Consider the following 21,441-nt stretch of genomic DNA (forward strand, 5'->3'; position numbering starts at 1 on the left):
GGTCCCTTTAAGAGCCCGCGGCCCCGCCCCCTCCCCCCCCCAGCCCGAGCGCGGCGGCGGACTGCGCCTGCGCGGCGGCGCGCGGCTCCTCCCCTCCGCCAATGGGCGGCGGCGACGCGCGGCGGGGGGGGGGCGGGGCCGGGCGGATTTAAAGGGGCCGCGGCGGGCGCTGGTGGCGGGGGGGGGCGGGGGAAGGGGGCCGGGATGAGGTGGGGGGGCCGCGGCCGCTTTAAGGCGGGCGGGGGCGGGGCGGGGCCGCGGGGGGGGCGGCGGGGGAGCGCCAAGATGGCGGCGGCGGCGCCCTGAGCCCCGGAGCCCAGCGCGGGTGAGCGGGGGGGGGGGGGAGGGGGGAGGGGGCGGGGCCGGGGGGGCGGGGCCAGGGGGGCGGGGGGGGAGGGGGGCTCCGGGGCCGGGGGGGGGGGCGCGGGGAGGGGTTGGGGGGGGCGTATGGGGGCTGTAGGGGGTGTGGGGAGGCTGTAGGGGCGGGGGTATGGGGGGGGCTATAGGGGACTGTAGGGGCTGGGGGCGTGTAGGGGGCTATAGGGGCTGGGGGCGTGTAGGGGGCTGTAGGGGCTGGGGGTGTGGGGGGCTACAGGGGACTATAGGGGCTGGGGGCGTGGGGGCTTACAGGGGGCTGTAGGGTATGGGGGCTATAGGGTACGGGGGTGTGTAGGGGGCTATAGGGGCTGGGGGCGTGTAGGGGGCTGTAGGGGCTGGGGGTGTGGGGGGCTACAGGGGACTATAGGGGCTGGGGGCGTGGGGGCTTACAGGGGGCTGTAGGGTATGGGGCCGTATGGGGGCTATAGGGTACGGGGGCGTGTAGGGGGCTGTAGGGGCTGGGGGTGTGGGGGGCTGTAGGGGGCGAGGGGCGTAGGGACAGGGGTATGGGGACGTATAGGGGCTGGGGGTGTGCGGGCTATAGGGGCTGGAGGCCTAGGGGGGGTGTTATAGGGGCTGGGGGTATGGGGGCATACAGGGGCTATAGGGGGTGGGGGGGTATGGGGGCTATAGGGGCTGGGGGTGTAGGGGGCTATGGGGGCTATAGGGGCTGGGGGTGTGGGGGGCTATAGGGATTGGGGGTATGGGGGTGTATAGGGGCTATAGGGGCTGGCGGCGTGGGGGCTATAGGGGCCAAGGTGTGTAGGGGCTGGGGCTATAGGGAGCTATAGGGGCTGGGGTTATGGGGGTTATGGGGGGCTGTAGGGGCTGGGGGTGTAGGGTGGTGTGGGGGGCTACAGGGGCCAAAGAGTATAGGGGCGGGGGAGGTGGGGGCGTATAGGGGCTATAGGGGGCTATAGGGGCTGGGGGTATAGGGGGTTGGGGGGGCTGTAGGGGTCAAGGGGTATGGTATAGGGGCTGGGGGTATGGGGACGTATGGGGGATAGGGATATGGCAGTGTATAGGGGCTATAGGGACTGGGGGTATGGGGAGTTATAGGGGCTGGGGGTATGGGGGGTGTGTGGGGAGCTATAGGGGCCAAGGAGTGTAGGGGCAGGGGGTATAGGGACGTATAGGGGCTGGGAGCATAGGGGGATGGGGTGGGGCTATAGGGAGCTATAGGTGCTGGGGGTATAGGGGGGTGGGGTGGCCATAGGGGGGCTCTGGGGGCATAGGGCGGTGTTGTAGGGGCTGGGGGTATAGGAGCTATAGGGGCCAGGGGTATAAAGACGGGGGATATAGGAGCTGGGGGTATACAGAGTATTATAGGGGTTGGGGATATAGGGAGCTATAGGGGCTGGGAGTATAGGGGGCTATAGGGGCTGGGTTTATAGGGCACTATAAGGGGTGGGGGTACAGGGTGGTATAGGTACTGGAAGTGTAGGGGCTGGCCTTGTAGGGGGCTATATGGGGGTATAGGGGCTGGACTTATTTGGGGCTACAGGGGGCTACAGGGGCTGGGGGTATAGGGGGCTATAGGGGCTGGGGGTATAGGGGGGCATAGGGAGCAGGGCTATGGGGGGGGTCAGGGGTGTGTGGGGCGTGCTGGGGGTATAGGGGCGTGCGTAGGGACCGGTGCTATGGGGGTGCAGGGGGGCTGGGGGTATAGGGGCAGGGCTGTAAGGGTTGGGGTTATGGGAACGTATAGGGGCTGGGGACTGGATGCGTAGGGACAGGCCATAGGGGGTGTGTGGGTGCTGGGGCTATAGGGATTGGGCTGTAGGGCTGTATAGAGGCTGGGAGCGTAGGGACCGGGGGTATAGGGGTTGGGGGTCTGGGGTGTGTAGGGGCTGGGGCAGGGCAGGTGCCTGGGCCATATAGGGCCTGGGGGCTATAGGGGGTGCTTGGGTAGGGACCCTATAGGGGGTGCGTGCAGGGTGTGTAGGGACGGGGGTTATAGCTGTGGGGGTGCATATAGGCGCTGTATGGGGTACCTGGGGTGTATATAGGGGCTGGGGCAGACTGGGGGGCCTGTAGGGGGGGAGTGGAGCCTATAGGGGGCGCATGAGACCTATAGGGGGGGTGTGGGGCCTAGGTGCGTGGGGCCTATGGGGGTCTGCGGGGCCTATAGGGGGTGCATGAGGCCTATGGGGGGGGGGGGGCCTATAGGAGGTACCTGAGGCCCATGGGGGGAGCATAGGGGCTAGGTGCATGGGGCCTATGGGGGAGTGTGGGGGCCTATAGGGGAGGTGTGGGGCCTATGGGACCTATGGGAGGGGGGTGGGGGCCTATAGGGTGTGGGAGGGGCCTATGGTGAGGGCTTGGGGTCTGTGGGGGGGCGTGGCGGCCCATAGGGAAGGTGTGGGGCCTATGGGTTGGGGGGGGCTATAGGGTGTGGGGGGGGCCTATAGGGGAGGCATAGGGCCTATAGGGGAGGTGTGGGGTCTATAGCGCAAGTGTGGAGCCTATGGGGAAGGTGTGGGGCTTATGGGGTGGAGGCTATAGGGGAGGAATGGGGCCTATAGGGGAGGCGTGGGGCCTATAGGGGAGGTGTGGAGTCTATGGGGTGTATGTCGGGGGCCTATAGGGGAACTGTGGGGCCTATAGAAGAGGAGTGGGGCCTATGGTGTGTATGTGGCGGGCCTATAGGGGAACCGTGGGGCCTATATAGGGGAGGTGGAGCCTATGGGGGTATGTGGCGGGCCTATAGGGGAACCGTGGGGCCTATAGGGGAGGCGTGGAGTCTATGGGGTGTATGTGGGGGGCCTATAGGGGAGCCTATGGTGTGTGTGGGGGGGCTATAGGGTGCATGTGGGGCCTATAGGGGAACTGTGGGGCCTATAGGGGAACCGTGGGGCCTATAGGGGAGGCGGGGGGCCTATAGGGGAGTGTGTGGGGCCTATGGGTTGTGTGGGGGGGACCTATAGGGGAACTGTGGGGCCTACAGGGGAACTGTGGGGCCTATAGGGGAACCATGGGGCCTATGGGTTGTGTATGTGGGGCCTATAGGGGAGGCGTGGGGCCTATAGGGGAAGCGTGGAGCCTATGGTGTGTGGGGGGGGCTATAGGGTGCGTGTGGGGCCTATAGGGGAGCCGTGGGGCCTATAGGGGAGGCGTGGGCAAGGCCGCGGGGCAGAGCCCCCCTCGCCCGCCCCCCCTCTGACGCCCGTCCCCGCAGGAGCGTCGCCGCCGGGGCAGCGCCATGGAGGCCTCGTGCGGCGGCGGGGGCAGGGGCGGCGGCGGGGGGGGGCTGCTGCACGTGGACTTCCCCGAGATCACCAGCGCCCTCCTGGCCAACCTGAACCAGCAGCGGGTGGAGGGGAAGCTCTGCGACATCTCCATCCACGTCCAGGGCCGCGTCTTCCGCGCCCACCGCGCCGTGCTGGCCGCCTCCTCGCCCTACTTCCACGACCAGGTGCTGCTCAAGAACGTCACCTCCATCGTCCTGCCCAGCGTCATGGACCCCGGCGCCTTCGAGACCGTGCTGGGCTCGGCCTACACCGGCCGCCTCTCCATGGCCCCCGGGGACATCGTCAACTTCCTGACGGTGGGCAGCGTCCTGCAGATGTGGCACATCGTGGACAAGTGCACCGAGCTCCTCAAGGAAGGCCGCGCCGCGCCCTGCTCCTCCTCCTCCTCCTCGTCCTCCTCCTCCTCCTCGTCCTCCTCCTCCTCCTCGTCTTCGTCCTCGCTGCGCGCCCACTCCAGCCGCACCAGCGACAACCAGTCCCCCAGCAGCTCCAATTACTTCAGCCCCCGCGAGGCCGCCGACGAGCCCCACAAGTGCCCCCCGGCCCGCGGCGGCCCCGCGGGGAAAGGCGGCGGCGGAGGCGGTGGCGGAGGCGGCGGAGGAGGCGGCGGCGAGCTGCTGGAGGCCGAGGAAGAGGACGGCGAGGCCGCGCGGCGCCCCCTCTACGTGCAGCCCAGCATCGTGCCCCAGAAGCAGTGGGTCTACGTCAAGCAGGAGTGGCTGCAGGAGGACCTGGTCCTCACCTGCGAGGAGGACGAGGACCCCGTGGAGGGCCCGGCGCGGGCCGAGGGACCCTCGCGGCCTCCTCCTCCTCCTCCTCCTCCTCCTCCCCCTCCTTCCTCCGCCAAGCTGGAGGAGCAGGTGAACTTCTGCGAGTCCTCCGAGGATTTCTCCTCGCCCTACGAGGCGCTGGAGGAGGCCGGGGGCCCGGCGGGCTTCGCCCCGCGCTCGCTGCTCCCCATGGACATGCAAGGCAACCAGATCCTGGTGTTCCCGGCCCAGGCGCCGGCCGAGCACGGCGCCGTGCAGCTGGCGGCGGCGGCGCCCGACGGCAACAAGATCTTCATGTGCCACTGCGGGAAGGCCTTCTCGCACAAGAGCATGCGGGACCGCCACGTCAACATGCACCTCAACCTGCGGCCCTTCGACTGCCCCGTCTGCGGCAAGAAGTTCAAGATGAAGCACCACCTCACCGAGCACATGAAGACCCACACCGGCCTCAAGCCCTACCAGTGCGCCGTCTGCGCCAAGAAGTTCATGTGGCGCGACAGCTTCATGCGGCACAAGGGGCACTGCGAGCGCCGGCACCGCCTGGCCGCGGGGGCTCTGCCACCCCCCGGCGCCGCCGCCGCCGCCGCCGCGGCCCGCAAAGAGCTCGGGGGGGGACCCGAAGGGGACTGGGGGGCGCTGCGCGAGGCGCCGGCCCCGGGGTCTCCCCGCGGGGAGCTGGCGTTCGCCGGGGGGAAGGCGTGAGGCGGGGAGAGGACGCGGGGAGAGGAGGACGGGGACGGGGGTGAGGGGGGAGGATGGGTCCCCGAGGGGGTGCCGGGTCCCTGAGGGGGGTCCCGGGTCCCTGAGGGGGGTCCCAGGTCCCTGAGGGGGGTCCCGGGTCCCTGAGGGGGGTCCCCAAGGAGGGTCCCGGGTCCCTGAGGCGGGTACCGGGTTCCTAAGGATGGGTCCCAGGTCCCCAAAGGGGGTCTCAGCGTGCCCGGACCGGCGTCTGACCCATCCCAGGCAAAGGTTTGGGGTCCCCAGGGTCCACCTCGTCCCAAAAGCCTGGGGCCGGTCCCATCCTGGACACCCAGGTCCCGTGGGTGCCATCCCGCACACCTGGGTCCCGTGGGGTCCCATCCTGCCCGGATGGTTGGGTCCCATCCCACCTGGACGCAGGGGTCCCATCCTGGCCCCCCAAGTCCCGTTGTCTCTGGTCGCCCAGGTCCCGTGGGTCCCGTCCTGGCCACCCCGTCCCCGTCACACGGGGACACCTGGGTCCCATCCTGGACACCCAGGACCCATTGTGGACACCCAGGACCCATCCCAGTGGGACACGTGGCTCCCATCCTGAGCACCCAGGACCCATCCTGGACACGGGTCCCATCCTGGACACCCCGTCCCCATCCCACTGGGACACCCAGGACTCATTGGGGACACCCAGGACCCATCGGGGACACCCAGGACCCATCGGGGCACCCAGGACCCATCTCCCCAGGACATTCGGGTCCCATCCTGGACACCCAGGACCCATCGGGGACACTCAGGACCCATCCCGGCCACCAGGTCCCCGTCCCCCCCACACCCCTGGGTCCCTTGGGGTCCTGCACCTGGGTCCCACCCCCCGTTGGGTGCCACCCATGGGTGCCCCTGCGCGCGTCCCCTCACTGTGTGTGTAAGCGCCCGGTGCTGAGCTGGGACCTGGCCCTGTTGTCACCGCCCCCCCCCGCCCCGGTACCGGGGGTGGGTGGGGGTGGGGTGGGTACCGTGGCCCCTCCCCCCCCCCCCCAATTTTGTATTTTGAGTCAATTTGTGGGTTTTTTTGTTTTTTTTTTTTTTTTTAAACGTCTATAAATATTTACTGGTCCTGCTGCCTCCGGCCTCCTGCTGGGGTGGGGGCTGGAGGGGCGTGGTTTAAAGGGGCGTGGTTCAAAAGGGGGCGTGGTTCAAATGGGGCGTGGTCACGGAGAGGGGGCGTGGCCAGAGAAAGCGAAAGTGAAAGTGAAAGCAGCGACAGGTCCATGGCTGGGTGCGCGGCGCTGCGGCTGCTGCTGGCGGGTGAGAGCGGGGCCCCCCCCGCGCCCCCCCCCCCAAAATGACCCCCCCCACCCCCCCGACCCCTCCCCCACCCCATGCTGAGGCTCTGCCCCCCCCCCCATCCCCGCAGGGCTCTGCTTGGTGCCGTCGGGGGCGGCAGAAGCGGGGCCCCCCCCGGTCCCCCCCCCCGCTGCCCTGCGCCCTGCTGGAGGCGGGGGGGGGCCGGGGGGCGCTGCCGGGGGCCGTCACCCAGCGCCCCGCCGTGCTCAGGCTGGGGGGGGGGGCGCCGGGGGGACCCCCCTGAACCCGGCGTCGACCCCAACGTCACCTTCGATGTGTCCGGTAGGTGCGGGGGGGGACCCCCCCCCGAGACCCCCCCCCCAAGACCCCCCCATCAATGTCCACAGCATGGTGATGAGGGGGGCCACAAAGGGGGCACGACCCCCCCCCCTCCTGGCCCCCCCCCATGAGGTCAATGCCCTTCTGCCCCCCCCCCCCCCCCCCCTTCCCCGCAGACCCCTGGGGCCCCCTGGAGCGGATTTGGGGCCCCCCCTGGGTGCCCCCCACCTGCGAGCTCAGCCCCACGCCCCCCCCACTCCGGCTCCGCGCCCTGGGCCCGCGCCCTGCACCCCGACGGCCGCAGCCCCCCCGAAATGGGGGGGTCCTGGTGGCTGGCCTCCCTGGGGACCCCCTCCTACGGCGTCACCGTGCTGCTGCAGGGACAGCCCGGCCCCCCCGGCGCCACCGCGGTCACCGGTAAGGGCGTCCCCGGGACCCCCCCCCTGTGTCCCCTGTGTCCCCACATCCCAGTGACCCCCCCCATAATCCCCCCAAAGCGTCCCCACCGCGTCCCCATTGCGTCTCCCCATATGTCCCCCATGTGCCCCCCTGTGTCCCCGAAGTGTCCCCACGTTGCCCCCCCCATGTCCCCACGTCCCCCCTGTGTCCCCCTGTCCACACCACGTCCCTGCATCCCCATGTCCCCCCCCCCACAATGTCCCCACGTCCCCACTTGCCCCCCGTGTCCCCACATCCCCCCCATGTCCTGCCCATGCCCCCCCCCGCGTCCCCATGTCCCCCCCACACCCCAAATCCTCCCCACGTCCCCCCCCATGTCCCCACGTCCCCCCTGTGTCCCCCTGTCCACCCCACGTCCCCGCATCCCCATGTCCCCCCCCCCCAATGTCCCCACGTCCCCCCACGTCCCCACTTGCCCCCCCGTGTCCCCACATCCCCCCAATGTCCCCACGTCCCCACGTCCCCCTGCATCCCCCTGTCCCCCCACATCCCCACTTCCCCCCCGCGTCCCCATGTCCCCCCCACACCCCAAATCCTCCCCACGTCCCCCCCCATGTCCCCACGTCCCCCCGGCGTCCCCCCACATCCCCCCATCCCCCCCACATCCCCATGTCCCCCCCCTCATCCCCACGTCCCCCCCACGCCCCAAATCCTCCCCACGTCCCCCTCCCTGTCCCCGCAGCGGCGCTGGCGGTGCTCACCCGCACGCCGGAGGTGCGGGGGCGCCCGGGGGGGGCGGTGGAGCTGCACTGCGCCTTCGCGGCCCCCCCGGGCCCCTTCGCCCTCGAGTGGCGCCACCAGCACCAGGGCGCCGGCCGCGTGCTCCTGGCCTACGACAGTGCCACCGCCCGCGCCCCCCGCGCCACCCCCGGGGCCGAGCTGCTGCTGGGGGCGCCGGGGGGGGACGGGGACGGGGCCACGGCGGTGACGCTGCGCCTGCCCCGCCTGGACGTGGCCCACGAGGGCACCTACTTCTGCTCCGTCTTCCTGCCCCACGGCCACGCGCAGCAGCTGCTGCAGCTCCACGTCCTCGGTGCGTGACTCCCCCCACCCCCGTCCCGGGCTATATGGGGTGTATGGGACCGGTCGTGACACCTACGGGTCCTATAGCGAGCATAGGGGTGGGTGCCGGCATCCCCTAATTCATATATAGGGGGTTGGAACAAGTTATAGGAATTATAAGGTATATTGCACCGGGCCATATAGGGTGTATGGGACCGGTCATGACACCTACAGGTCCTATAGCGAGCGTAGGGGTGGGTGCCGGCATCCCCTAATATATATATATATATATATATGGGGGAGGAAGCAGGTTATAGGGGTTATAAGGTATATCGGACTGGGCCATATAGGGTGTATGGGACTGGTCATTGTACCTATGGGTCCTGTAGTGTGTGTAGGGGTGGGAGCTGGCATCCCCCTAATATGTATATATGGGGGAGGGAGCAGCTTATAAGGGTTATAAGGTATATTGGACCAGGCTGTATTGGACCAGGCTGTATAGGGTGTATGGGACCGGTCACTGCACCTATAGGTCCAAATTGGGGGGGTGGGGGGGGTGGGGGGTGGCGTTGCCAGAATCCCCCAGTGCATGTATAGGGGAACAGAACAGGTTATAGGGGTTATAGTGAGGGTGAGCCACATCAGACCGGGCTGTATGGGCTGTATGGGACCAGTCCGTTATCCCCTATAAGACCCCGTGTTGGATGGGAGTTGGCACCAATGTCACCCAGCACCTCTACAGGGGAAAAGACCAGTCCATAAGTGCTACATGGGGGCTGAGCCATACCAGATGGGGCCATATGGGCTGTATAGGACCAGTCCATAATGCCCTATAAGACCCCATGGGGGGGTGGGAGTGGGCACCAGCCCCCCCCCCCCCCCCCCCCCCCCCCCAGCAGCTATAAAGGGGAAAGGTCTGGTCTATATAACCTATATAAGGTTATACCTAACGCTGTATAAGGTTATACAGGGAGCTGAGCCGTACCAGGTGGGGCCATATGGGCAGTATGGGACCGGTCCATTACCCCCTATAAGACCCCATAGGGGAACGGGATCAGGCACCAGCGTCCCCCAGCACCCATACAGGGGAAGGGACCGGTCCATAAGGGCCATATAGGGTCTGAGCCCTAGGGGCTCGATAGCACCGGGCCGTACGGTGCCATCCCAGACCGACACCCCCCCCGCCGTGTCCCCCAGAGCCCCCCAAGGTGACGCTGTCCCCCCGGCCGCTGGTGGTGGCCCCGGGGGCGGCGGCGGAGCTGCGGTGCCACGTGTCCGGCTTCTACCCCCTGGACGTGGCGGTGACCTGGACGCGCCGCGCCGCGGGCTCGGGGACGTCGGCGCCGGCCGGGGCCGCGGTGGCCGAGACGTGGAGCTCGGGCCACCGGCAGGGACCCAACGGCACCTACAGCCGGAGCGTGGGGGCACGGCTGGTCCCCGCGCAGCCCCAGCACCACGGGGACGTCTACGCCTGCGTCGTCACCCACCCGGCGCTCAGCGCCCCGCTGCGCGCCACCGTCCGCCTCCGCCTGGCCGGTACGGGGGGGACGAGGGGACGCGGGTTGGGGACGCCGGGGGACAGGGGTGGGAGGGGCTGAGGGACAGGGGGACTGGGGTTGTGGACACCAGGGGACATGGATTGTAGGGGCTGAGGGACAGGGGACTGGGGTTGGGGACACCTTGGGATGTTGGGACCGGGGTTGGGGACACCAGGGGACATGGGTTGTAGGGGCTGAGGGAACACCAGGGACATGGGGACCAGGGTTGGGAGGGGCTAAGGGACATTGGGACCAGGGTTGGGGACACCGGGGGACATGGGTTGGAGGGGCTGAGGGACAGGGGGACCGGGGTTGGGGACACCAGGGGACGTTGGGACCAGGGTTGGGAGGGTCTAAGGGACATCGGGACCAGGGCTGGGGACACCGAGAGACATTGGGACTGGGGTAGGGGACACCAGGGGATGTTGGGACCGCGGTTGGGGACACCAGGGGACACTGGGACCTTGTTTGGAAGGGTCTAAGGGACACCAGGACCGGGGTTGGGGACAACAAGGGACATTGGGACCAGGGTTGGGGACACCAGGGGACGTTGGGACTGGGGCTGGGGACATTGAGGGACATTGGGACCGGGGTTGGGAGGGCCTAAGGGACATCAGGACCAGGGTTGGGGACATCCAGGGGACACTCAGAGTGTCCCTGTCCCCGTCCCTGTCCCCGCAGGCTCCGAGGGCCCCGCCCTGGAGGACGCCCTGGGGCTCTTCCTGGTGGCCTTCGTCCTCTGCGGCCTCGTGCGCTGGCTGAGCCCTGCCCGTGAGTGCTGTCCCCGTGTCCCTTGTCCCCCCCATGTCCCCATCCCCCCGTGTCCCCCCCACATCTCCCCATGTCCCCCCACGTCCCCGCCGTGTCCCCATGTCCCCCCATGCCCCCCAAGTCCCCCCATGTCCCCACATCCCCCCAATGTCCCCAAGTCCCCACCCTTTCCCATGTCCCCACGTCCTCCCATGTCCCCATATCCCCCATGTCCCTATGTCCCCATGTCCCCCCATGTCCCCCCAAGCCCCCCCCCCATGTCCCCACGTCCCCCCATGTCCCCCCCTGTCCCTATATCCCCACGTCCCCCCAATGTCCCCATGTCCCCACCCTTTCCCATGTCCCCACATCCCCCCATGTCCCCCCGTGTCCCTATATCCCCACGTCCCCCCAATGTCCCCACGTCCCCCCATGTCCCCCCAATGTCCCCATGTCCCCACATCCCCCCAAGTCCCCAATGTCCCCCCACGTCCCCCCAGTGTCCCCAAGTCCCTTTCTCTCCCCCGCAGCCCCGCGCCCCGAGGACCACCCCAAGGTAAGGTCCCCGTCCCCAGGGGCCGCCGGCCCCCGGTGTCCCCCTATCGCCCCCCCACGCCTCACCCCCCCCGTATCGCCCCCCCGCGCCCCGCAGAAGTCGCAGTGACGCCGAAGACGGATCCCGACGCCTCGGCCTCCAATAAACCCGTTTTTCTCCCCAAAACGCTGTCCCCGCCTCTCCTTGTTCCCCACTCCCGGGTGCTGGCCCCGGTCCGCGGATCCAGCTCCGGCTGTTGCGAGCGGCCGCGCTCGGGGGCGGTGGCGGCTCCGGCTCCGGCTCCGTTCCGCGGCGGCTCCGCTCCGGGCCGGGCTTTGCGGCCGCCCCGCTCCCCCCTCCCCTCCCCTCCCCGGCCCCGGCGCTGCGGGGCCTCGGCTGCAGGTGGGGGGGGGGGGGGGACTGGGGGCACTGGGAGCACTGGGAGGCACTGGGAGGCACTGGGAGGCACTGGGGGCGCTGGGGCAGGAAGCGGGGCGTGCTGGGAGGAGCGACTGGGAGGGGCTGGGGGGAGGAACTGGGGGCACTGGGAGGAGGAACTGGGGGCACTGGGAGGGACTGGGAGGGGGAACTGGGGGCGCTGGGAGCACTGGGGGCGCTGGGGTTGGGGGACGGGGGCGCTGGGAGGCGGCACTGGGGGGACTGGGAGCGGGGAGCGGGAACAGGAAGTGGTGGCGGTGCTGGGGAGGGGAACTGGGGGCACTGGGAGCAGGGAGTGGGGACACTGGGGGGGACTGGGAGGGACTGGGAGCACTGGGAGCAGGGACCGGGAGCACTGGGAGGGAGTGGGGGCACTGGGGGGGACTGGGAGCACTGGGAGCGGGGGGGCTGAGGGGACGGGGACTGGGAGCAGGGACTGGGAGCACTGGGAGGGACTGGGAGCACTGAAAGGGACTGAGAGGGACCGGGAGCACTGGGAGGGACTGGGAGCACTGGGAGAAGGGGGCTGATGGGACGGGGGCTGGGAGCGGGGACCGGGAGCACTGGGAACAGGAAGCGGAGGTGCTGGGAAGAGGAATGGGGAGACTGGAAGCAGGCACTGGGAGGTACTGGGAGCACGGGGGGTGAGGGACGGGGTTACTGGGAGCAGGGACTGGGGGAGCACGGAGGGCTGGGACTGGGAGCACGGGACTGGGGGTACTGGGGGTACTGGGGTTACTGGGTGCAGGGACTGGGGGTGGAGGCTCAAGAGGGAGCTGCAGGGAGGCACTGGAAGCACTGGGGGGCAGCACTGGGAGCTCCGGAGGATGGCACTGGGATGCTATGGGACGGCACTGGGAACACTGGGGTGCTGTGGGACAGCACTGGGAGAGCACTGGGAGAGCACTAGTCGTACTGGGATGCTGTGGGACAGCGCAGTATGGGAGTACTGGGAGCACTGGGATGCTATGGGGCAGCACTGGGAGCACTGGAGTGCTGTGGGGGAGCACTGGGAGACAGCACTAGTCGTGCTGGGATGCTATGGGACAGCACTGGGAGCACTGGGATTCTATGGGGGCAGCACTGGGAGCACTGGGAGCACCACTGAGATGCTATGGGGCAGCACGAGAGCACTGGGATGCTATGGGGCGGCACGAGAGCACTGGGATGCTATGGGGCAGCACTGAGAGCACCACTGGGATGCTATGGGGTGGCACTGGGATGCTGTGGGGCAGCCAGCGGGTGCTGAGGGCCCCCTCTCGCCCAGGCCCCCCCCCCGCCATGCCTGCGCCGTGGGGCTGACCGCGCCGTGGGGCTGACCGCGCCGTGGGTCGGAGCCGTGGGGCGCCCCATGCTCCCGCGGGCGCTGCGGGCGCTGCTGGAGGGGGCCCGGCCCCCCCTGGGCCAGGAGCCAGGGGTGGTGCTCAGCTCCTACCGGCCCTGCCCCCCCGACGAGGACCCCCCCCAGGTGAGAGCAGGGTGGGGGTGGGGGTGGGGAGGTGGGGGGGCCGTGGGGACATCACACCCCAGCGGGGAGTGGGGGGTGGCAGTGGGGGACAGTGGGTGTTGTTGGGGGGCACTGGGTTCAGCTGGGTGCTGTTAGGGGCAATGGGTGCTTTAGGGTGCCACTGGGGGGCAATGGGTTCAGTTGGGTGCCATTAGGGGCAATGGGTGCTGTTGGGTGCCACTGGGGAGCAAGGGGTACTGTTGGGTGTTGGGTGCCATTGCAGGGCAATGGGTAGCACTGGGGGGGCAACTGGTGCAGTTGGGGGGCAGTGGGTGCAGTTGGGGGGTGATGGGTTCAGTTAGGGGGTGATGGGTGCCATTGGGTGCCACTGGGGGTGTTGGGTGCCACCGGGGAGTGATGGGTGCAGTTGGGGGGCAATGGGAACGTTTTGGGGGCAGCGGGTGCAGTTGGGTGCTGTTGAGTGCCATTGGGTGCTGGGTACCATTTGGGGGCGTTGGGTGCCATTGGGGGGCGTTGGGTGCCACTGGGGGGCAGTGGGTGCAGTTGGGTGGTGATGGGTGCCATTGGGTGTTGGGTGCCATTGGGGAACGATGGGTGCCATTGAGGAGTGATGGGTGCCAGTGGGTGTTGGGTGCCATTAGGGAGCAATGGGTGCCATTTGGGGTCAGTGGGTTCAGCTGGGGGGCAATGGGTGCTGTTGGGTGCCATTGGGGGGCAGTGGGTGCAGTTGGGCAGTGATGGGTGCTGTTTAGAGGTGTTGGGTGCCATTGGGGGGTGTTGGGTGCCATTGGGTGTTGGGTGCCATTTGGGGGGTGTTGGGTGCCATTGGGGGGCGATGGGTGCCAGTGGGGGGCAGTGAGTGCAGTTGGGTGCTGTTGAGTGCCATTGGGTGTTGGGTGCCATTTAGAGTTGTTGGGTGCCATTGGGGGGCAATGGATGCCATCGGGGTGGCTGGGTGGTGGTGGGTGCCATTGGGTGTTGGGTGCCATTGGGGGGGTGTTGGGTGCCATTGGGGAGCAATGGGTGCCATCGGGGGTCAGTGACTTCAGCTGGGGGGGGCAATGGGTGCTGTTGGGTGCCGTTGGGGGGCAGTGGGTGCAGTTGGGTGGGGATGGGTGCCGTTGGGCGTTGGGTGCCATTTAGGGGTGTTGGGTGCCACTGGGGGGCAGTGGGTGCCATTGGGATGCCGGTGCCACGGGGCGATGGTACCACATGGTGCCACCCGGTGACCCTGCCCTGCGGCGCGGGTGCCGTCGCAGGCGGAGGTGCGGGAGGATGACGCCGTCTTCTCCCTGGCCCCCCGGCCCGGGGCGCCCCCCGCCCGCCTGCTGCGCGCCGCCCCCCTGCCCCGCCTGGTGCGGCACCTGCTGGAGGCCCCGGCCCGCGGGGACGGAGCCTTCGTCCCCACCTTCCTCGCCACCTTCCGTGCCTTCACCCAGCCCCACGACGTCCTGCGCCTGCTGCTCGCCAGGTGGGGGCGCGGGGACATCGCCTGGGGGCTTGGGGACGTTGTGGGGGGCTGGGGGCTTTGTGGGGGGTCTTGGGGACATTTTGTGGGTGCTTGGGGACATTTTGTGGGTGCTTGGGGACGTTGCATGGGGTCTCGGGGACGTTGCTTGGGGGCTTGGGGTCATTGCGTGGGGGTTGGGGACATCGCTTGGGGGCTTGGGGACATCGCTTGGGGGCTTGGGGACACTGCAGAGGGGGCTTGGGGACACCGTGTGTGTTTGGGGACACGGCACGGTGACACCGCGTGTGGCGGGGGCCCCGTAGCTCTGACCCTCCCCCCCCGTGTCCCACCCAGGCTGGAAGAAATGGGGGGGCTCTCGGCAGCCCCCAGCTCCCCGGAGGTGGCTGAGGCCAAGGGGTGAGTGACGGCCCCATCCCCTTCCCTGTCCCCATCACTGTCCTGGTCCCCATTTCCACCCTGTGCCATCCCATCCCTGTCCCTGTCCCCATCCCTTTCCCTGTCCCCACCTTGTCCCTGTCCCCGTCCTTGTCCCCATCCCTGTCCCCAACCCCATCCCCACCCCGTTCCTGTCCCCTCCCCATCCCCATCCCGTCCTGTCCACGTCCCTGTCCCTGTCCCCATCCCTGTCCCCATCCCTGTCCCCATCCCCATCCCATCCCTGTCCCTATCCGTGTCCCTGTCCCCCCCACACCCCACCCTGTCCCCCTCCCCACCCCGTCCTCGTCCCTCTCGGTGTCCCCGCAGGGCGCTGGCGGCGCTGCTCAGCGCCTGGCTGGATGGGTACCCCGAGGACTTCGGGGGGCCCCCAGGCCGCCCCCCTGGCCGAGCGCCTGGTGGGGGCGCTGGAGCCGGGCTCGGAAGCGGGGCGGCGCCTGGAGAACCTGCGGGGAGCCCCCCCTGAGCCCCCCGCCCCGCCGCCGGACGGGGACAGGGACGAGGACGGGGACGGGGACGGGGACGGGGACGCCGACCCCCTGGACATCCTCGCCTTCCAGGCGCAGGAGGTGGCCGAGCAGCTGACGCTGATGGAGGCGGTGAGCACCCTAAAAAGCTGCACCCCAAAAGTCCTGCACCCCCAAATCCTGTACCCTAAAAAAAAATACCCCAAAACCTTGTATCCCGAAAAAAAACACCCCAAAAATCCTTTATCCTGAAAAAGTGCACCCCAAAAATCCTGTATACCAAAAAACTGCACCCTGAAAAATCTTGTGTCCCCAAAAACTGCATCCCAAAAGTCCTGTATACCCCAAATCCCCCCAAAACTGCACCATGAAGATCCTGTATCCCCCATAAAACACCCCAAAAATCCTGTATCCCAAAAAAATGCACCCCCAAAAAAATTCTATATCCCAAAACAAAACCCCCCAAATCCTGCATCCCCCCCAAAAAAAAACACCCCAAAATCCTGTATCCTGAAAAAAAACAACCCTAATGTCCCTCGATGTCCCCATGTCACTGTCGTGTCCCCGTGTCCCTCGATGTCCCCCATGTCCCCATCTCAGAGTCATGTCCCCATGTCCCCATCCCCGTCTCCTTGTCCCCATGTCCCCACATCCATGTCATGTCCCCATGTCCCCCATCCCCACATCCCTCCATCCCCATGTCCCCATCTCCACACCATGTCCCCACGTCCCTCCATTCCCATGTCCATTGATGTCCCCCATGTCCCCATCTCTGTGTCGTGTCCCTACGTCCCTCGATGTCCCCATCTCCGAGTTATGTCCCCACATCCCTCCATCCCCATGTCCCCATCCCCATGTCGTGTCCCCATGTCCCTCCATCCCCATGTCCCTCGATGTCCCCATCTCCACGCCATGTCCCCATGTCCCCCAACCCCATAACTCCCCATCCCCATGTCCCCATGTCCTCATGTCCCCATGTCCCCATCTCCACGCCATGTCCCCACGTCCCTCCATTCCCATGTCCCTTGATGTCCCCCCATGTCCCCGTCTCCGTGTTGTGTTCCCACGTCCCTCCATTTCCATGTCCCTTGATGTCCCCCATGTCCCCATCTCCGTGTCGTGTCCCCATGTCCCTCGACATCCCCATCTCCGAGTTATGTCCCCATGTCCCTCGATGTCCTCCATGTCCCCATCTCCATGTCATGTCCCCATGTCCCTCCATCCCCACGTCCCCATGTCCCCATCTCCATGCCGTGTCCCCATGTCCCCCAACCCCATAACTCCCCATCCCCATGTCCCCATGTCCCCACCTCCATGCCGCGTCCCCCTGCCCCCGCATCCCCTCGCAGCCCCGCGCCCGACGCCGTTGTCCCCGCGTCCCCAGGAGCTCTTCGTCCGCCTGGTGCCCTACGAGTGCCTGGGGGCGCTGTGGTCGCAGAGGGACAAGAAGGGCCAGGAGCACGCCTGTCCCAGCGTCCGGGCCACCGTGCGCCAGTTCAACCGCCTGGCGGGGGCCGTGGTGCGCTCCTGCCTGGGGGGCGCGGGGTTGCGGCCCCCCCAGCGCGCCCGCCTGCTGGAGAAGTGGATCCGCGTGGCCGAGGTCAGCGGCAGGGGGATGGGGGGGGGGAACGGGGTGGGGGGTGGGTCCTGACGGGGGTGGGTTGGTGCCCGGTGGAGGTGGCCCCAAGGGAGGTGGCCCCAAGGGAGGTGATCCCAATGGAGGTGGCCTTGTCCCCAGTGGAGTTGTCCCCAGGGGAGGTGATCCCAGTGGACCCAACAGAGGTGTCCCCAATGGAGGTGACCCCAATGGAGTTGTCCGCAATGAAGGTGACCCCAATGGAGGTGACCCCAATGGAGGTGTCCCCAGGGGAGTTGGCCCCGATGGTAGTGACCTTGTCCCCAGTGGAGGTGGCTCCAATGGAAGTGACCCCAATGGAGGTGGCCTTGTCCCCAGTGGAGGTGGCCCCGTACCCAATGGAGTTGTCTCCAATGGAGGTGGCCCCATTGGAGGTGGCCCCACTGGAGGTGGCTCCACTGGAGGTGGCTCCAATGGAGGTGGCCCCAATGGAGGTGGCTCCACTGGAGGTGGCTCCAATGGAGGTGGCCCCGTTGGAGGTGGCCCCAATGGAGGTGGCTCCACTGGAGGTGGCTCCAATGGAGGTGGCCCTGTACCCAATGGAGGTGACCCCAATGGAGATGAACCCAATGGCGGTGTCTCCAATGGAGGTGACCCCAATGGAGGTGTCCCTAATGGAGGTGTCCCTAATGGAGGCAACCCCAGTGTCGGTGGCATTGTCCCCAGTGGAGATGACCCCAGTGGAGATGACCCAATGGAGGTGGCCTTGTCCCCACGGGAGGTGACCCCAATGGAGATGGCCCTGTACCCAATGGAGGTGACCCCAATGGAGGTGACCCCAATGGAGGTGGCCCTGAACCCAACAGAGGAGGCCCCAATGGAAGTGACCCCCCAGAAGTGGCTCTGTCCTCGATGGGGGTGACCCCAATGGAGCTGGCTGCAGTGGAGTGGCCCCTTTAGGGTGTCCCCAACGGAGGTGTCCTCAACGGAGGTGTCCCCAGTGGTGGCAGACACCACGGCGGTGACCCACATGGGACATCCCCGCGGCGGTGACCCCGCTGGAGGTGGCCCCATCCCTAACGAAGGTCCCCAGCCCCGGCGGCGCTCTGTCCCCCCCACCCCGTGGGGGTGTCCCCGTGCCGCGGGTGACAGTCCCCGTGTCCCCAGGAGTGCCGTGCGCTGCGCAACTTCTCGTCCCTCTGCGCCATCGTCTCGGCGCTGCAGTCCAGCCCCGTGCACCGGCTCAAGCACAGCTGGGAGGAGATCGGCCGGTACGGGGGCAGGGGACGGGGACGGGGACGGGGACAGGGGACAGGGGACAGGGGACAGGGGACAGGGACACGCTCAGCCCCTGTCCCCCCAGGGACGCCCAGCGGAGCTACGAGGAGCTCAGCGCCATCTGCTCCGAGCAGGACAACTACAGCGCCAGCCGCCAGCTGCTCTTCCAGGTGGGGACATGTCCCCTGTCCCTTGTCCCCTGTCCCTTGTCCCCCGTCCCTTGTCCCCTGTCCCTTGTCCCCAGCCCTGTCACTTTTCCTCATCCTTGTCTTTTGTTCTGATCCCTCTTTCTTCGTCCCCAGCCCTGTCCCTTGTCCCCAGCCCTAGCCACTGTCCCCACGCTTGCCCCCGGTGATGTCCCCTGTCCCTTGTCCCCAACCCTGTCCCTTGCCCCCAGCCCTGTCCCTTGTCCCCATCCTTGCCCCCCATCCCGTCTCTTGTCCCCAGTCCCCATCCCTTGTCCCCAACCACGTCCTTTGTCCCTTGTCCCCATCCCAGCCCCACGTCCCCTGTCCCCCACACCCAGCTGTCCCCGTGCCTGTCCCCAACCTCCCCACCTTGTCCCCTGATGTCCCCATGTGTCCCCATGTCCCCCCCAGGACACCCCGCAGGACGCCACCCCGCGCCGCCAGCCACGCCGCCCCTCGGATCAGCGCCCCGTGGTGAGGGACGGGGACAGGGGACGGTGGGGGGGTGACAACGGGGACGGCGGCCACCGCGCCCTCACCTCTTGTCCCCTCTCCGCCAGGGGGTTGTCCCCTACCTGGGGACCTTCCTCCGCGACCTGGTGATGCTGGACGCGGCCATGAAGGACGAGCTGGAGGTGGGGACGTGTCCCCGCGGGGGGTGACCGGGGTGTCCCCAAGGCCGGGGGGGGGGGGTGACCCTGGGGACAGGGGTGTCCCCAGACTGATGGCTTTGTCCCTCTCCCGCAGGATGGCTGGATCAACTTTGAGAAGCGCCGCAAGGTGGGTCCCTGTCCCTGTCCCTTGTCCTTGTCCTTGTCCCCTGTCCCTGTTCTTGTCCCTGTCCCTATCCCCTGTCCCTTGTCCCCTCTTGTGTTTCTTGTCCCTTGTCCCCCAGTCCCCTGTCCCCAGTCCCCATCCCTGTCCCCTGTTGTGTCCCCTACACCCTGTCCCCCACCCCTGCCCCTGTCCCCAGCCCCCCCCCAGCCGCATCCCCATGTCCCCACATCCTGTCCCCGTGTCCCCACGTCCCCACACCCCGTCCCCGTATCCCCACACCCCGTCCCCACGTCCCCACACCCTGTCCCCATGTCTCCATGCCCTGTCCCCATGTCCCCACACCCCGTCCCCATGTCCCCACACCCCATCCCCGCGTCCCCACGCGCTGTCCCCGCAGGAGTTCGAGGTGCTGGCGCAGGTCCGGCTCCTGCAGGCCTCGTGCCGCCGCTACTGCCTGCAGCCCCAGCCCCGCTTCCGCCGATGGCTGCGGGCGCTGCGGGCCCTGCCCGAGGCCCAGAGGTGGGACACGGCCCCGGGGGTGGTGGCAGGGTCCTGTGGGGTGGTGGTGGGGGCCTTATGGGGTGGTGGTGGGTCCCTGTGGGGTGGTAGCAAGGCCCTGTGGGGTGGTGACATGTCCCTATGGGGTGGTGGCAGGGCCCTATGGGGTATGGGGCATCTCCCTATGGGGGGGGTGGCAGGGCCTTATGGGGTGGTGATGTCCCTATGGGGTGGTGGCAGGGCCCGTTGGGGTGGTGACATGGTCCTATGGGGTGTGGGGCATGTCCCTATGGGGTTAGTGGCACATTCCTATGGGTTGGTGGCATGTCCCCATGGGTTGGTGGCACGTCCCCATGGGTTGGTGGCACGTCCCTGTGGGTGGGTGACACGTCCTTAGGGGTGGGTGGCACGTCCCTGTGGGTGGGTGACACGTCCCCATGGGTTGGTGGCATGTCCCTGTGGGTGGGTGGCACGTCCCTATGGGGTGGGTGACACGTCCTTAGGGGTGGGTGGCACGTCCCTGTGGGTGGCATGTCCCTATGGGGTTGGTGGCATGTCCCTGTGGGGTGGGTGGCACGTGACACCCCCTGCCACACATGTCACGCGTGTCCCCCCGTGTCCCCCTGGCGTGTCCCCACAGCCACAGCCTCTCGTGTGCCATCGAGCCCCCCGGGGACACGCCGCCCCCGCGCCCCCCCAAGCCCTCGCTGGTCATCACGCACTGCACAGAGTGAGTAGGCTGGGGGGGGGGAATTAAGGCGGGGGGGGGGTCACCCCCTTTCTGCCCCCCCCCCCATCCCCTCCCTTTCCCCTTGCAGGCTCCTGACCTCCGTGGGGACCCCCTTGGTGGCCTGGGACCAGCCCTGCGCCCCCGCCGCCCCCCCCGCCCTCCTCATCACCCCCCCGCGGGGCACCTCGCAGCTGCTGCCGCGCCTGGCCCAGGTGAGACCCCCCCCCCCCAAAAAAATACAAAAATACTGGGGGGGGGGGGGGGCCTCAAGGTGACCCTCCTAACCCCCCACCCCCCGCACCCCCCCAGCACATCAAGTGGCCATCGGTGTCGGCGCTGGATGAAGCGGCGGCCACCAGCGCTCCCCTGTCCCCCGTTGTCCCCCCCCCCCAGCCGGGGTCGCTGTCCCCCCCCCCGGCCCCGAGCCCCCCGCCCCGGGGCCACCGGCGCTCGGCGTCCTGCGGCTCGGCCGTGCCCCCCTGCGAGTGCCGCATCATCCGGGCCCGCATGGAGCTGCACAACGGCAGCCTCTACAAGAGCATCCTGGTGAGCGCAACCATCCCCCCCCCCCTCCAAAAAAAATACCCCAAAAATTGAATTTTTGTTTAAAAAAATCGAATTTTGGGCGCGCAGATCACCAGCCAGGACAAGACCCCCGCCGTGGTGGCCAAGGTGCTGGAGAAGCACGGGCAGGAGGGGGCCGCGGCCGCACGCTTCCAGCTGGTCCAGCTCCTCCCCGAGGACCGAGGTGAGCTTTTGGGGTGCCCCCCCCCCCAAAAAAAAATTTAAAAATAACAAAAAAAATCCCCCCCCCCCCCGCAGAGCTCCTCCTGCCGCCCTCCGCCAACGTCTTCTACGCCATGAGCGCCGCCAGCCTCGACTTCGCCCTCCGGCCCCGCCAGCACCCGGGGGGGGCCGCGGGCGGCCGCCCCCCCCGGGGGGGCCCCGAGCTCAGCGCCACCTTCCCCAAAATCAAGGCCACGGGGCGCAAGCTGACCCGCGCCTTGTTTTGAGGGGGGGGGGGGCACACTCCAGACGCCCACCCCCCCCCCAAAGGGCGTTAACACTACGGCAATACAGACACTACGCCCCGCTGGTGTGTAAATTTGTGCGTTT

At 68.0% G+C, this 21,441-nt stretch overlaps 4 protein-coding genes across 4 annotated transcripts; all 4 read left to right on the forward strand.

Annotated features, from left to right (window-relative positions):
• Positions 1-190: 190 nt before the first annotated feature.
• Positions 191-6,143, forward strand: ZBTB22 (zinc finger and BTB domain containing 22). Its single transcript, XM_066986725.1, has 2 exons — positions 191-325; positions 3,557-6,143. Exon 2 carries the CDS (start codon positions 3,581-3,583, stop codon positions 5,099-5,101), a length of 1,521 nt encoding a protein of 506 aa, XP_066842826.1. The 5' UTR covers positions 191-325; positions 3,557-3,580; the 3' UTR covers positions 5,102-6,143.
• Positions 6,144-6,270: 127 nt separating this feature from the next.
• TAPBP (TAP binding protein) lies at positions 6,271-11,185 on the forward strand. The gene is given in 10 exon segments (XM_066986749.1): positions 6,271-6,397; positions 6,507-6,665; positions 6,667-6,718; positions 6,892-6,962; positions 6,964-7,132; positions 7,857-8,207; positions 9,374-9,712; positions 10,396-10,485; positions 10,995-11,020; positions 11,117-11,185. Coding segments are annotated over 10 exon segments (1,377 nt in total). The 5' UTR covers positions 6,271-6,289; the 3' UTR covers positions 11,129-11,185.
• Positions 11,186-11,590: 405 nt separating this feature from the next.
• Positions 11,591-21,418, forward strand: RGL2 (ral guanine nucleotide dissociation stimulator like 2). The gene is given in 17 exon segments (XM_066986684.1): positions 11,591-12,905; positions 14,165-14,376; positions 14,710-14,772; positions 15,121-15,172; positions 15,174-15,410; positions 16,663-16,878; positions 18,022-18,125; positions 18,218-18,302; positions 18,732-18,794; positions 18,881-18,955; positions 19,068-19,100; positions 19,495-19,616; positions 20,236-20,325; positions 20,414-20,537; positions 20,635-20,871; positions 20,959-21,073; positions 21,148-21,418. Coding segments are annotated over 17 exon segments (2,136 nt in total). The 5' UTR covers positions 11,591-12,788; the 3' UTR covers positions 21,339-21,418.
• LOC136788383 (fibrous sheath CABYR-binding protein-like) lies at positions 16,904-18,015 on the forward strand. The gene is made up of 2 exons (XM_066986869.1): positions 16,904-17,614; positions 17,672-18,015. The coding sequence occupies exons 1-2, from the start codon at positions 16,995-16,997 to the stop codon at positions 17,673-17,675; spliced, it is 624 nt and encodes a 207-aa protein (XP_066842970.1). The 5' UTR covers positions 16,904-16,994; the 3' UTR covers positions 17,676-18,015.
• Positions 21,419-21,441: the final 23 nt, after the last annotated feature.

The sequence above is a fragment of the Anser cygnoides genome, chromosome 35, assembly GCF_040182565.1.
Source record: "Anser cygnoides isolate HZ-2024a breed goose chromosome 35, Taihu_goose_T2T_genome, whole genome shotgun sequence".
NCBI lineage: Eukaryota > Metazoa > Chordata > Aves > Anseriformes > Anatidae > Anser > Anser cygnoides.

What these genes read in the sequence shown, in the direction of transcription:
- LOC136788383 (XM_066986869.1), top strand. Translation starts at nt 16,995, where the DNA reads ATGGAGGTGGCCTTGTCCCCAGTGGAGTTGTCCCCAGGGGAGGTGATC.
- ZBTB22 (XM_066986725.1), top strand. Translation starts at nt 3,581, where the DNA reads ATGGAGGCCTCGTGCGGCGGCGGGGGCAGGGGCGGCGGCGGGGGGGGG.